The sequence below is a fragment of the Megalobrama amblycephala genome, linkage group LG8, assembly GCF_018812025.1.
Source record: "Megalobrama amblycephala isolate DHTTF-2021 linkage group LG8, ASM1881202v1, whole genome shotgun sequence".
Classification (NCBI taxonomy): domain Eukaryota; kingdom Metazoa; phylum Chordata; class Actinopteri; order Cypriniformes; family Xenocyprididae; genus Megalobrama; species Megalobrama amblycephala.
The window spans coordinates 16,968,348-16,982,987 of record NC_063051.1 but is presented as its reverse complement, the minus strand read 5'-3'; the positions used below and the strand labels follow the sequence as shown (position 1 = coordinate 16,982,987).

Sequence of the window (14,640 nt, the reverse complement as noted above, 5' to 3'; positions counted from 1 at the left end):
CAGTGAAGCAGGTGGTAGAATTGTTTTGCTGTTGTGAATAAGGCTCCCTTCTGCTCTGAAAGAAAGATGCCATTCATGCCAAAGCAAGGACGCAGATAAGAGCAGTTTGCACAGACTTGCACTTGTGAAACATCTCAGGACGAGACACCATGCACACCTCCCCCTAAACACATCGGCCTTCTCAGTTAAGACAAAAACCAGCAGACACAGTCTTTGGAAAGATATATATTAAAGTTTTATTCAAATTACTGAAATGTTAATGACATACAAAACAATTCCCCATTCTTGAAGTTCACAGCAACATCCAAATATGGGTCAACCAGTTTGAACTGCGTATCTACATTTCACGTCGCTAATGCTCATTTTTATTATATAACTTAATTGTAATGCAAATCTTTGGCATGTTCACATTACTAAATACCAAAAAGTAAATTAATATACAAAATATATTAAATTCTCTCATTTCAAAACAGCCCTTTCTGTAAACAGTCCAAGTAGTGAACAAAACAAGCATGACTCCCACTACAAAGCATTGGCCAGCAAGTGCTTTGTATCTGAGGCAATAGGAAAAGAAGCATTTAATAAAAGTGAGGAAAGGTTAAATTAACATTACACACATAGATAAGACTGTTCGTTTTCATTTGTTTTAACTGTTTATACCATTATCCCACCATAAAACAATGCAAGTGTAGTCTTGGTTGTGAACAAATATTTCAGACAGGCAGAAATTTCTCTGTCCCAAATCAAGGCTAGTCACAGTCACTACATTGGAGAACCTTTGAGTCACAACTTCAAACTAGTATTTAAATGCTTACAGTAAAACCAGCTACCGCAGCACTACAAAAATAAACAGATCCAAAACGAGGATGGTAGTCTAAATGGCAACCATTCTGAGCAAGGCCAAGGGTCAGACTGCAGATAGCCTTTTTCCTCTAAGCAGGGGCATTCCACCAAGGAGGAATGTGGGAAGATTAGCTCCAGCTTGTCTGCGAGGGAGTGGCAAGCATGGTGGATGCAGTTTTGGGTGCAAAATAATAATAATGATAATAATAATATGGCATCTGAAACATCAGCCCCCTGTCCCTCCAAAGGGTAACACTTACCCTAAGTGTCACTAAGAGTATGTACCCTTCCAGTGTTCCCAAAAGGAGGCTTCCCATTCCGCTATTTAAATCAGGAAGCGAGAAGCGCCCGCTGTCAGTCAATTATAGTAAGAACGCCAACTGTAATGATAATTTAGTCAAAGGGAGTGCTAGTGAAGGTATTACCCAACTATTCCTGTAAATTGTCTAATCCTAGGCCTCCCGGTTCAAACTGCATTTGGCCTCCTACAATCCAAACTATTCATTTCTTGATATTTAAGGATGAACCAGTTGCGATAGCACATTTACTATACGTGGAACATATAAAGTTAGAAATATATTTGTCTGTGCTTTTTATCTAGGAATGTGGGATATAGTCTTACATGAGTTGGTATACTTAGCTGGTTAAAAAAAGAAAGAAAGAAAAAGAACGAACGAACACTGCCCTTGGTTGTTCCTTAGAGGAAAGCCAAAAAAAAAAAAAAAAAAAGTTTCACAACAGTGGGATATTTCTTCCTATTTCTCCATTCTGACAACACTCTACACAGTCAGCAGCAATACTCATAAATACAAAAGAACATCAACATATACAATGTGTTTATAAGCACTTCTTGTGGTAGCTTTTTGGATCTCTGTAGAGTACTGTCCAAGTACCTCACATTCAGACCATACATCTCACAGTCCAGGTTGAGAGTAACCAGCTGAGATGAAAAACTTATGTTTAAAGTGTGGAGGAACTGTCAGGAGAGCTCAGCTCTCTTTCACCAAGGATCAGCTTTAGGTTACTCCCACTATCCGTTCTTCTCACTTCCTGATGCAAAAACTGACCGGCTTCAATGGCGAGTTCCTTCTCAAAGCAAGCACAGCTTCTCTCGACATGACTGGCCCTCAGACGGAGACCCAAGGAGAATATTCTGTGTGTAAGAGCAGAAGGCAGCATCAAGCTGAACACTGTTCATCTCAGATCTCAGATGAGGATCTCCACCATGCCATTTTCAACTGCACTGCTGATCTGGGTTGTGTTGAGAGAAGTGGAATCTGTAATGAAATACAAGATCGTCAGCTTTGTTGGCTAGTGCCTGAAGAGCAAACAAGGCGGGAAGTTTTACAAAACTTTGACCGTATTGTTTGAGTTCATTCCCCAACTGCTGCTTTGACATGGGGCTCAGGTTACTCTTTAACAACTCTGGTTCAAAAGGGCAAGTATGCACCATCATTATATTAGTTCTACCATTAAGCGTTGTCTTTGGCACCTGATACTACATATTAGATATACATCGTGTCAACCAACAAATCTTATCAAATGGCTCCAGAATCACCAAATAAATAAGTGAGATGACTGAAGATGGGTTTATGCACGAGTTTACACACCAGAGCTGGCAGCAATGGAAGGCTGTGGAGCAGATGTAGCTGCAGCGGTGTCTGCTTTAGGGTTGGCCTCGTCTGAAGGCCCTTCACACTGGGTGCTGCTGTCTCGACACTGAGTTTTGGCGAGCTGATGGGGCAACGGGGGCATTGATGCGGCTGCTGTCTGGTCATCTGAGAGGCTCTTCCCTGAAATCGCAGACGGAAAAGGAAGCAGTTTAATTACCGGTTCCAACATATGCATGCCACCACGCAAACATTTGCCATCCTGTAAACTCCCTTTACTATTCTGGAGAATCTATTCTAGAAAAGAGGGAGACCGAAATGCATTCCGTTTCACAAGATGTAATCTATTTCAGGAACACCGGCTAGTCGCCGCACTCATTTTATTTCGGATGGCACATTCTTTCTTGGCGACATTACATAGCCGCTAAGTAAAGAAGCTGCCAGTTGTCCAGCTGAAAGTATATGTCTTTTTTGGTTCAGATATGTCACAGGCACACAGTGTTGGCCTGTGGCAGGGGTGTCCAATCCTGCTCCTGGAGGCCCAACACCCTGCAGAACATCCCTAATTGAACACATTTGAACCAGCTAATCAAGGTCTTTAGGATTACATTTAAGTTGAAACTAAATTCTGCAAGAAGATGGCCTTCCAGTACCAGGATTGGATACCCCTGGCCTATTGGCTACTATGCTCACCTTTGGTTCGGGTGGTGCTAGGTGTAGCAACTGTGTTGATGGAGGGAACAGATCGAGCAGGTCGTAGGCCTTGAGGCTCAAGTCGGCCTTGCTCTCGTCGTGACCGCTGCTGCATGACCTTTATAATAGCATCCTTCTCCAAAAGTTGGGCATAAAGTGCTCGAATCCTGATAAAACACAAACTACTTTGAGCACATAGGCACTAAAATTTTAAATTTTGCTAACAAATTTAAACTGACTTTTCAGTTAGATAGAGAACATAATAGTGGACGTACCGGTTTTCCATCTCCTGATGCCTGTGGTTGGGGGACGGCAGGTCTTCATTGAAGCTGCTATTGGGTGAATGGCGAGGTGAATGGTTGATGATTGTTGTATCCCTGGAAAGAGCATTACAGTTATACAAGAGTCAAAAATTATGTCAAATTATTTCCTATTTCCAGTCCTTTGAAGCAAAGCTCGTCTATCATTTCTATTTTGACTCACCTCTGGGCTGCGGCGGTAGCAGCGGCATCCATGGCGAACTGACGCATCGTGCTTTCCTCAAGATACTTTTGCTCCCAGCGAGTGATGTCAGCCTCCAGGGCCAAAACCTGTTCCTCTCTCTCCCTCAGTTGCTGGTGTAGAGATGACACGTTGAGGTCCGAGTAGGACCCAGGGCTCGTTTGCTGAGCATGAGACTGCCACTGAAAGAGAAAAAGGTTTACTTTTTGATCCCAAGACGTTGATTTTCTCACACACCTGTTGGGTGAATAAAAGATGTCAGTTTTTTTTTTTACCTGCTGTGCTCTCAGGCTCTTCAGTTCCTGCTCCAGTCTAGTCCTCAGTCGTAACTCCAGTGCCTCCCTCTTCTCACATGCTGCCTGCAATTGTGCCAGGGCACTCTGCATCCTCTCCACCTTTTCCACGTAAGCTCTTTTCCTGCGTAACTCTTCTTCCAGCTGCCTATTTCGTGTCTGAGCGGAGATCAGTGCTTGCTCCAAGGCTTCTCGACGCCTCTTCCATTCTTCTCCTGAGCCCCGCAGATGCTGCAGCTCTTTTTCCAGACGTTCACGCTCTCGAAGGTGATCCTCATCTATGGACAAAAAAGATAGACTTTGTGAGAACTATGTACCACTACTACGGTAAGTGTACAAGTAGTGCTATTCAGTCATCATGTTTAGTTGTTACACAGGCCACAAAATGAATGACCATGCTGTAAGCCTGGGGTGTGTCCAGAGCATTCCCTGGGCTGTAGTCTCATTCTAACCAATTCTCAGGGGATAAGCTTCCCACAAGAGTCTGGAACAAAAGAGGCAGGCTTGATTTACACACGTCTGTCTGGGTTTGCAGGGGAGTGGCCGAGTTTCCCCGTGTCCTTTGACCTACACTGCAGACTTGCTTTAGAATTCCCAGATTACAAAAGCGATTCACTATATTCCCATTTGAGACGCTGAATTCCTCAAACCCTCCAAGATGACTTGGCAAACTGAAAAGGGACATACTAAACCCTAGCTCACTTGTTTTTGGGTCACTCTGAATGCCTCATGAGATAGAAAAATTATACAGCAATTAGTCTTCCATTCCGCTTCTACTCTGATTATACAACCCAAAACAAATGCCTTTGGATGGAATGCAGATTTCCTCTTATCCACTTACGCACACAAGCACGTCTTTGTACAAACTGGATCTCTGGAATGCCTCTGAGCCAGGCAGTAAACAAGTAAAGCAAATGCTCCACAAGGTCATAAAGTATAATGTTAACCTACACATCTTTTTAAGCCTTCAGAGATGCTGAATCGTGGCTTTGACATGCTTCTGTGGAACTACGTGTTGGCTCAGAAGGAAACTTTAAACATCCAGAATTTTTGTTTGCACAAAACTGAGACATTTTCCATTTTGGGGTAAACTAATTTTATTATGCAAATATGAAGGATCACTATACTTCTATCCTTGGGGATAATTCTAAAAGGGTAATATTAAATGCTGAACAACAACAACAATCCCTATTAGGATTAGCAAAACAAATCCAGTTTACCCTAACACAGCTCTGAATTCTTTAGCGCTAATATGTCCATAAATGGAAAGCCAGTGCATAGGGCATCCGAAGAGGGTGCTTAGGGCCTCAGAGACTGAAATAATGGTGGGGGCTGTCGGGAAGCATTCCAGGAGTATGGAATATCCCAAAATACCTGAAAATATTCTAGGAATCCAGGTCACATTTACTTACAGTGTTAATAATGGTTGGGTCAAATTCCAAAAACAACTTTCTGAGACTATAGCATGTACCTAACCATTCCTAACTATTCCCTGGCACTTAATTTGTTTTAAAAAAAATCTTGCTATGCTTATGGACCATTTCAGTTTAGCAAGTCATATGTCAAAACCAATCACTTTGTCAGGAATCACATCACCGATAAACATGCAGAGCATTGTTAGAGGAATGCATCGTTATGCCTACAATATAAACAAAAACTCAGTGGGAACAGCTGGGAAAGCTTGCATGCTTGACTGCACATTGGGAGAAGGATAATTTATAGAGAAGCAAAGGGGAATTCTTACTTCGCTCAACCAGTTTGGCGAAGGCATGCCGACTCTTGTCTTCAACTTCCATGGCTGTTCTCTGTTTGTTGGCTGTTTCCAGGCGGTCTAATGTAAGAGTCAACAATTAGCATTTATCGCCTCATACCTAAACATGTAGCTCATATTTAAGACAATTAACTCAGCTATGTGAACCATCTTACCCCTGAGATCCCTGTTGAAGTCATGGAGTCGCTTGATCTCGCTCTCAAGCTTGTTCCTCATGGTTTTCTCAAGGGCTTCTCTCTTTGCAGATCCCTTCATAAGAGTCTCATAGGCCTCTGATATCATCTGAATCTCCTGTTCGAGCTGAAAGAGGAGAGAGGCATTTAATATCCTTTACTTTTTAACCCACAGGAACTCCTCAATTCCTAGTCCCCATTTACTTTCAAATGCAAGGAATAGAGCAAGTTGGACATTATGCTGAGTATCTTATTTTGTGTTCAGTGGAAGGACAGAAGTCATGTGAGTTTGGAATAACATGACAGTGAGTTTATGATAATTTTCATTTTTGGGTGAATTACACAGTTTACACCTAAACATAATAAGACAAGGATCAGAGAGCAAGAATGACAGATAGACAAAAAGAAGAGAAAGGGAAAAAGGGAAGAATGTGCTTGGCTGAGCTCTTCGTGGTGCTTGCCCACAAGTGAATCACTCTCACAGAGCTCTTCAGGGACTGGGAATTGAATCAACATTCCAGAAAGAACACTTATGAGTCCCAGGTGTCTGCACATTCATCTCCCTACAGGGCGGGATGCCAAAGGCAAATGCAGGGAACAAAGGAAATGTGTGTTTTGAAGGCATACCATTCACAGAGACAGGAATAGTACTCAACACTATATGCACCTGTATGGCATTTGTGACGCAGAAAATGGCTTGTGAAAGGGCACATTTTTCAAAAAACAAAGAAAGGGTCATAAAGGTTTAACCTGTAGATAAAAAAATAAAATAAAATAAAAATAAAAAAAAATCACTGATTTCTATAAATTGCAGGTTTTATACTTCAAAACTACTTATATGTAATGTATGTGTTGGTAAATTTACAAGCAGGACCCTGGGTCCCATGTGGGGTTCTGTTAAAGAGTGAAAGTGAAAGGGGCCATTCAGTCAGGGAACTCTACAGCTGTGGGGTCTGGTTGCTACTCTTAGCAGCCCAGTCCGTCAGCTGTGGGCTACGCAATGCCCCTTCTTCATTCTCGGACACTGAATGAGCCAAGACATCTGCTCCTATTGGCATCCCATTGGAATCCCAACAAAGAGGGCCACAGAACAACCCAGGGAGGCCTCCCCCCTTTAGAGTTCCCTGATTTACAATTTATCGCTTTGTATGAAGGAGGCTTGATCTTTATGTTCCACTGTTCTAGGATAGCATTCTTTTAAGAATACAGTTGTTCTAATTCCAAGCACTATCTATGTATGAATCTGAACTGAAATTCAATCTATGTTATGACACTGAACAACATACACAATGCCCAATAAACCTTTGCAAAACAAACACCAAGATAAGCTTGTTTTTTTCCCCCTTGACACTCTGGTATTTCAGTGATGACATTATCACATTACAGAAAAATGTTTGGCATTGCAAGCATGGGTAAATTCAGTGTTGTTTCACATGCTAATTAAGTTACTGGGAATTTTCACTCAGTCACTAGGAATGAGTCCTTTTCAAATTACATCGAAATCCTTGTGATCCTCTCCCTTGCCCACATTCCTACACTGCAAGAGGGCTAATCTCCTTAGAATGCAGCCGCTAGAAGACACCAGCACACAATGATTTCTTGTTCCACACTCTTTGTAGGTCATTTCTGAGATAAAAAATCAAAGGCCACAGCTGGCTCCTTTGCATCTATGGCAAAATGTGGGATCATACCAAGAACATCACAGTTCGAGGAGGTTTCTAATAAGCCACAAGCAACAAAGAGTATTCTCTTACCTTCTGTAGCCTTGCTGCCTTCTCGCTGTAGCTCTCCACTTCTCTCTTCAGTCTCTCATTCTCTTTAATAAGCTGTTCCATTTGGCAGTTTTTCACCGGGATGCTGTATCCTCCAACAATGACATCCTGGCCAGCAGGGGTCAAAGTGGACGGAACGCTATGGTGAGGTGCTTGCGACTGGGTTGGAAATAACCTGATAGAAATCAATATAAACCATTAGTGTACCAAACCACCCACAATGTACCTATATGTAATATAAAACGATAGCTGAATGTACCTGTGATGCTGCGAGTGGAAAGCAGGAGGGGGCTCTTTGTAATAGTGCCCATGTTCCTGTGAATGACTAAGCATATATCCAGGGGATCTGACCATGAAGGGGTACTCCGGGGGTGGACCACGTTGGTCTGGCTCATGAATAAAACTCTCGTTCACAACAGGACTAGAGTGATTATTAGAGAGCTGGGGGTAGCTGTGTGATGAGCTCATGGAAATATTGTCATGAGCACAGTTCCTCTCCAGTGAGAGCTGCATGAGGCATTCGCTGAGTGAGCGAGCATGCTCCCGCTTCACATCCCACATGCCCTCGTCCTGCTCAGCTCCTCCAACCCCTCCAGGGGTCTCCAGGCTACAGTGCTGAAGCCCTACCTGACCTCTCTGGTAGGCCAGGTACTGTGAGTGTGCCTTAGCTTCCTCATAAGTTGGTAGCTCCTCTGTGTGGAGCTGATAGAGGTGGCAGACTGGACTCTCTGAATGCTGGTAGTCCCCCTGGTGCTCTTGGCCCTGGGGCTCCTGCCGGGTGGACAACTGGGGAGAAAGTGATTCCTCTTGCGTTAGGCTTTCCAGGGATGAACGAGGACTTCCTGCACCTCCACCACTGCTGCCTCCACGCAGTGCCTGCTGCTGGATGGCCAACAAAGTAGGATCAGTAGGGTTCCCATAACGGAGCTGCTCTTGAATCAGTCGGTGCAGCACCGTGCCTGACGAATCCTCTGCTGTTCTCATTTCAGTCTATGTTTTGCAAACAGCAATCAATGATAGTGTGTTATGAGACTTTTTCTGGACTGTGCACCTGATGGAAAAAAATGATAATTAAATAATTAGCTCAAATGCAAATCCTTTCTATTGCTCATCTATATTGCAACACTCCACAACAGCAAACACTGAGTGGTGCCTCACTCCACATGCTTCTAGGCTGACTGCCTTTACCCATAGCAACACCACGTTTACCCAAAATACCACTTGCACCATCCTAGAACGCCCATCATGCACTGGGTTTCTTCTTAAGTTTATAATCTTGATTAGAATTAGAAGTAAACAAAAACTGGTTAGGACCCAATAACTTTCCAAAGTTTCCCAAGAAAATTATTTCCTGCTACAAACGCAAATTCCTATCCAGTGTCTCACCAATGTTTTACAACCACAACTGTAGCAATACATTTAAACATGTCAAAAGGAGTATGAAAACAAGAGGATATTATGACATTTTGCTAGTTCCTCATTCTTTTCTACTTAAGCCACAATGCTATATATTCCACCTAAATATTCAAATTCATGTGCGTTACAAGTAAAAACTGTTGAATAAACAAATACAGCTTACAAAGAAAATCCTATCGTACATGTACAGTCCATTAAAAAACAGTGTCAAAAGCATCGCTCAATGGCAGAAACTAAGCATGTGACATAAAACTCAGTTTACAACAACAAGCTACTTTAAAACTGTTTAAAAACTCACCAAATCACAGGCGCATTACGAATAACAAATACGGACAATGTTCTGTACTCGTATATTTGTTTAACGATATAATCCTTAAGGAAATTCGTTGAGTACGGCTTATATTTCCATGCGTATGTATGCGTTGCGTGCGCGTCTGGAGAGCTCCTCCAGCAGACTGAGCTCAGGAGGGGAGGGGCTCTGCTAATAAATGACCGAGCTCCGATTGTTCACGGCCTCTGGAATGCGCGGAATGCGAAGGCTGCGAGTCCCTCGGGGATCAAAAGCAGTTCCGCTTGTCGCTCGCCCCGCCTCCTCTCGGGGAGCGCAAGGGAGAACCGCTCGACCCAAGCGGAGCGCGCTGCTGAACGGGGGGCGGGCAGTGCGCGCGACAAGCGGAACTGCATTCACTCTCAGCCCCGTGCGCATTTGTCCTGCTTCTGGAAGGCGCTTTTGTTTTTAATGGTGAGAGGAATGCAGTAAAAGTCGCAGAGATCTGTAACCTTTGTTGTTCTGGTTTACTACACTTTCTTTTGAAGTTTCAACATGCTCATTAAGCTTACTTATAAATGCATGACTTTATGTACACAAAAGAAGAATTGGTCGTTTTAGATTCATTTTTGGATGTTACTTTGTCAGATACGTTACTTTGATAATCCTTAATTCCTGTATGTGACTCTGGACCACAAAAACAGTCATAAGAGTCATCTGAAAGCTGAATAAATAAACTTTCCATTGATGTATGGTTTGTTAGGACAGGACAATATTTGGCAGAGATACAACTATTTGAAAATCTGGAATCTGAGGGTGCAAAAAAAATCAAAATATTGAGAAAATCCACTCACAAAAATACATTTTTGATATATTTATGGTAGTAAATTTACGAAATATCTTCATGGAACATGATCTTTACTTAATATCCTAATGATTTTTGGCATAAAAGAAAAATCGATCATTTTGACCCATACAATGCATTGTTGGCTATTGCTACAAATATACCCGTGCAACTTATGACTGGTTTTGTGGTCCAGGGTCACATATTGTTATATTTGCCTGATATGCAGACTCATTCACAATTTAGTTCATTAAAGGGATAGCCTATTTATTCACCCTCATGTTGTTCCAAACCCGTTTGACTTTCTTCTGATGAACACAAAAGATGTTAGGCAGAATTGTAGGGACTGACAGCCTTAGTCAACATTCACCTGCACTGTATGGAGAAAAAAAATGAATGTCGACTGAGCCTGTCATTCTCCTGTTGTGTTCCATGGAAGAAAGGAAGTCATACAGGTTTGGAACGACATGAAGGTGAGTTTTTCTTTTTTTGGGGGGTGGGGGTAAACTATCCTTTCAAGTGCTACTGTGTATGTGCTAAGCAAGAGAAAGAATCAAAAGACAAATGCACGAGTGAAATATAGACCATGGAGCCATTAGAGAATCGATTTGAAGTTCTTTTGTTTGCTCTGGCTGGTGAATATTTAAGCCGTGGCCCGTGTCAGTTAATTGCTGAGTGTGTCTGTGTGGATGATGGGGAGGGGGTGTCTGTATGTGTGTTTGAGGCATGCTGCCAACCAGCTGTCCGTGGAGAGCAATCCTCTTCCACCCCTTAATCATGCCTCAGAAAGAGAGACGTATTGTTCTCTCTCAAGCAGACATTACAGGGGAGAGGTCTACCATCTGCTCGTATACCCTACACCTCCCTTACACACTTTACACAAACACTCTATTCACAAACACACACGCCTGACCCCGTCACACACAACGCAATCCCTCGTTTTATCACATACCTCACATATGACACATTTATTAATCATAGCTCCACTTTTGGTGTACAAACTGATTTTTACAGGCAACGACAAAGATAAAGCAGACAGCCGTAATGCTGTAGATGACAGATCTGTTAGAATAAAGAGAGAGGTGAGGGTAAGGTAAGGTTTGTGTGCAATTGGCAATATTAAACAACTTTTGAAGAATCCATTGTATAAATCTATGACAGTTGCGTGTCTATTATTGAAATGTCAGTTTGTTATTGTGAATTTGCAAATTTCAATTTACTTTTTTGGAGATATAGTTTGAATAGAGGCTCACATTCAAGTAGGTTTTTGTTTAGAAATTTTGTTTATTACATATTATCACAAAATGGTTTCTTTTCTACTGCTCCATCTCTCACTATACATTGAACAATGGCATAGTTTATCATTTGCATCTCTGATTTTATTTAAATAATGTTCAAAATGTATTAATTCAAACTCCTTAGAATCCGCATTAATCTGTTTATGTGAAAATTCAATTTAAATCAGTTAAAAATTATGAACATAGTTTAAATATGGTGTGGAGCAAGCAAGATTCAGTTAGTAGATTGGTGTATATAAATTTATTGATGATACAGAAATCTATTGTGTATTTAAAACAGATTTGGTTCATTATTATTTCATAAATCTCAATCTTACTTGTTTAATTTGAAAGGAACTTTTTTAAAACATAATACATCTTATTTTGTAAGACTATGTAGTGAATACACCACCTGTTCTGGAGAAGACGCATTGGAAAGTTAGAAAGTCCCTGAATTTTGTGAGTGGCAGCTGTGTGTAAAATTCAAGCCTGCACTTGTTGAGTAGACATTTGGACTCATATCACATTCCTTTTTTTTTATGTCAGTATTCAAACTCAAATACAAAACTTTTATTTAGTAAGGCACAACTAGTTAATTTGTATAAAAACAGCAGGTTATCTTTACATTTGCCTATTCACCCATCCAGCTTATGCAGATATCAATCTCCTATGAATTTTCTGCAAGTTCCTGTAGGTGCAGCTATAAAATGAGAATGTTTTGCTATTTTTAAATCTTGTATTTATAATAAATAACAAATAACTATCAAAGTGTGACTGCCACTGTGGGCTTTTAATGAACTATCACAGTTTCTTCTTTAATTATGAAATTGGGTTTTAAAAATAGCATTGTTTGTTCCACTATAAAGGTGAATGTGTAATATCTAGAGAGGCATTTTTCAAGAGAACAAGACTAAAGGTTATAAGGAGATGGGGGGAAGGCTTGGCATTGATTTTCTTTGTCTTCCTAGAGAGGGAGGAAATGGCCGCATTCCACACATTAGCATGTGCATTGGGGCCAGTGTGGCGGCCAGTATGGGTGGGAAAAGAGGGTTGAGGAGGGGTTTTCTACTTAATTAGCCTTTTCTCTAAAAACAACATGTCTACATGCATGAGCTACTGCATGTACGCAAGACAAAGTTAGCTCTGTGTGTGCCACTCAAAAACTTGTGCTTTTTTAGACGCTATAGAACGAATAGTATCAAGATTACATAATAGTCCTGGATTCATCTTTTTTTTTTTTTTTTAAATATTAAACAGATTGACCTAAAATTCAGAAACACAACATTTAAAAAAAAAAACCCATTTGATTAGATACTTGACAATGACAGGTCTCTAAATGCATTTACAGACCCCAACACGGGGGTTCACAGGTGAGCTCATTTGTTTGAACTAATAATTGATCATTATGTATGTTTTATAACAGGACAAAACAGAACAAAGCCATGGCATGTATTTCTTCTAAACAACCGTTAGAACCTTTTTGTCTTTATGTACCCACAGCCCCATATGTACCAGAAGTTTGTTCTTTTTTGTTCTCATAAACTACGGATAAAACAGACTCACCAAAAAGTTTCCTTTCAAACTGAAAACCTAGTCAAAGTAAAAACCTAGAAGCCTAAAAAAATCTTTTATGTTGGTTTGACTAACTGAGACATTTATACATCTCTGGAAAAATATTAAGAGACCACTGCAAAATTAGCAGTTTCTCTGGGTTTACTATATGTACTTGTTTGAGTAAAATGAACATTTGTGTTTTATTCTATAAACTACTGAAAACATTTCTTCCAAATTTTAAATATAAATATTGTCATTTATTTGCAGAAAATGTCAACTTGTCAAAATAACACACACAAAAAAAAAGATGCCATGTTTTCAGAAATCCAAAAATGCAAAGAAAACAAGTTTATATTAATTTTAAAACAACACAATACTAATGTTTTAAAGTTCAGAAAAGCTCAGAAATCAATCATTTATAATCAATATGGAATAACTCTGATTTCCAACAGTCTCTTTTTCAGGCAAGTCATTTCACTCTGTGGCCATCTTTAAAGATGACATATTATGCCCCTTTTTACAAGATGTAATATAAGTCTCAGGTGTCCCCAGAATGTGTCTGTGAAGTTTCAGCTCAAAATACCCCATGGAGTTTTTATTATACCATGTTTTATCTGCCTATTTTTGGGTGGGAGAAAAAAATGCACTGTTTTGGTGTGTGTACCTTTAAATGCAAATGAGCTCGTGCTCCCCGCCCCCAAGCTTGCCAAGTAGGGCTCGCTCGTCATTCCTTCGCTGAGGCATATAATACAGAAGCTCAAACAGCAAAATATAACTCGCAAATTGGATCATTACAAACTATTCTTGATGCAGCATATAATATAGGTATGGCATGTAGCCTATTTTATGGATGTTTGCTAAAATTCGATTCTGAATGATTTTGATAGTGCTGTTGGAGAGACTCAATAAGAATAAAGATGCCTTTATGAATTATACAGACTACATGCATTTTTGGGATAAAAATTAAAATAACGAAATGGCTCTGGTCTCCGTGAATACAGTAAGAAACAATGGTAACTATTGGTAACAATGGCTACATTTAACAGTACTTTAGCAATGTGCTAACTAAACACATTCAGGAAGATAATTTGCAAACATCACGAAATAAATATATATGAAATATAAATAAAATTACACCGTCCTTAGTGGCTCAGATGCCAGAAGTTTATGGAGACTCGTATGTTTGCTATTATAACCGTTAACAGATCAGTGATAATGTTTACATAGCTGAGACATATCACAAGCTCAGGGACGGTCGTTCTTGAGTGCTGCTGTCCGGCAGAGTTTTGCTAACTCACCTTCCTTCATGTAACTTCAGTAATCCTGAAGACATTCAAGTTAGTTTGATCAGGGTTGTAGCTAAACTGTGCAGGACAGCTGCTGCTGCACTCCAGAACCAGTGTTCTTACTTCGTTACTTGTCGCTTGCGAACACAATGGTGGCGCCGTGGGTAGAAACATACAGATTCCGGGGGCGGTAATATTATAATAAGATCCCCTTCCCACGTCACAATGGGAGCGAAATCAGAACAGCTCGATTTGTCTCATGCTTGCAGAGAAAGACTTACCAAAACAAAGTTACTGGGTTGTCCTTTTTCACATTTTCTGTGTTGGTAGATGCACCGG

At 40.7% G+C, this 14,640-nt stretch overlaps 1 protein-coding gene across 2 annotated transcripts; it reads right to left on the bottom strand.

Annotated features, from left to right (window-relative positions):
- Window positions 1-212: 212 nt before the first annotated feature.
- amotl2a (angiomotin like 2a) lies at window positions 213-14,435 on the bottom strand. Of its 2 annotated transcripts, none has more exons than XM_048199706.1 (11): window positions 14,314-14,435; window positions 7,916-8,707; window positions 7,639-7,831; window positions 5,867-6,011; window positions 5,685-5,771; window positions 3,923-4,218; window positions 3,630-3,829; window positions 3,422-3,523; window positions 3,147-3,313; window positions 2,454-2,636; window positions 213-2,120 (listed from the first exon to the last, which is right to left on the bottom strand). In XM_048199706.1, the coding sequence occupies exons 2-11, from the start codon at window positions 8,638-8,640 to the stop codon at window positions 2,050-2,052; spliced, it is 2,169 nt and encodes a 722-aa protein (XP_048055663.1). In that variant the 5' UTR covers window positions 8,641-8,707; window positions 14,314-14,435; the 3' UTR covers window positions 213-2,049. The 2 variants fall into 2 exon arrangements, with proteins under 2 accessions (XP_048055663.1, XP_048055662.1); XM_048199705.1 differs by lacking the exon at window positions 14,314-14,435 and adding an exon at window positions 9,371-9,707.
- Between the last annotated feature and the right edge of the window lie 205 nt (window positions 14,436-14,640).

Bases quoted from the DNA above. Each gene is read 5' to 3' on its own strand.
- amotl2a (XM_048199706.1), bottom strand. From the start codon at position 8,640: ATGAGAACAGCAGAGGATTCGTCAGGCACGGTGCTGCACCGACTGATT. The intron at 7,832-7,915 runs GTACATTCAGCT...GATTTCTATCAG, and splicing joins TTCCACTCGCAGCATCACAG to GTTATTTCCAACCCAGTCGC. The intron at 3,524-3,629 runs GTGAGTCAAAAT...TGCTCTTTCCAG, and splicing joins GCTACCGCCGCAGCCCAGAG to GGATACAACAATCATCAACC.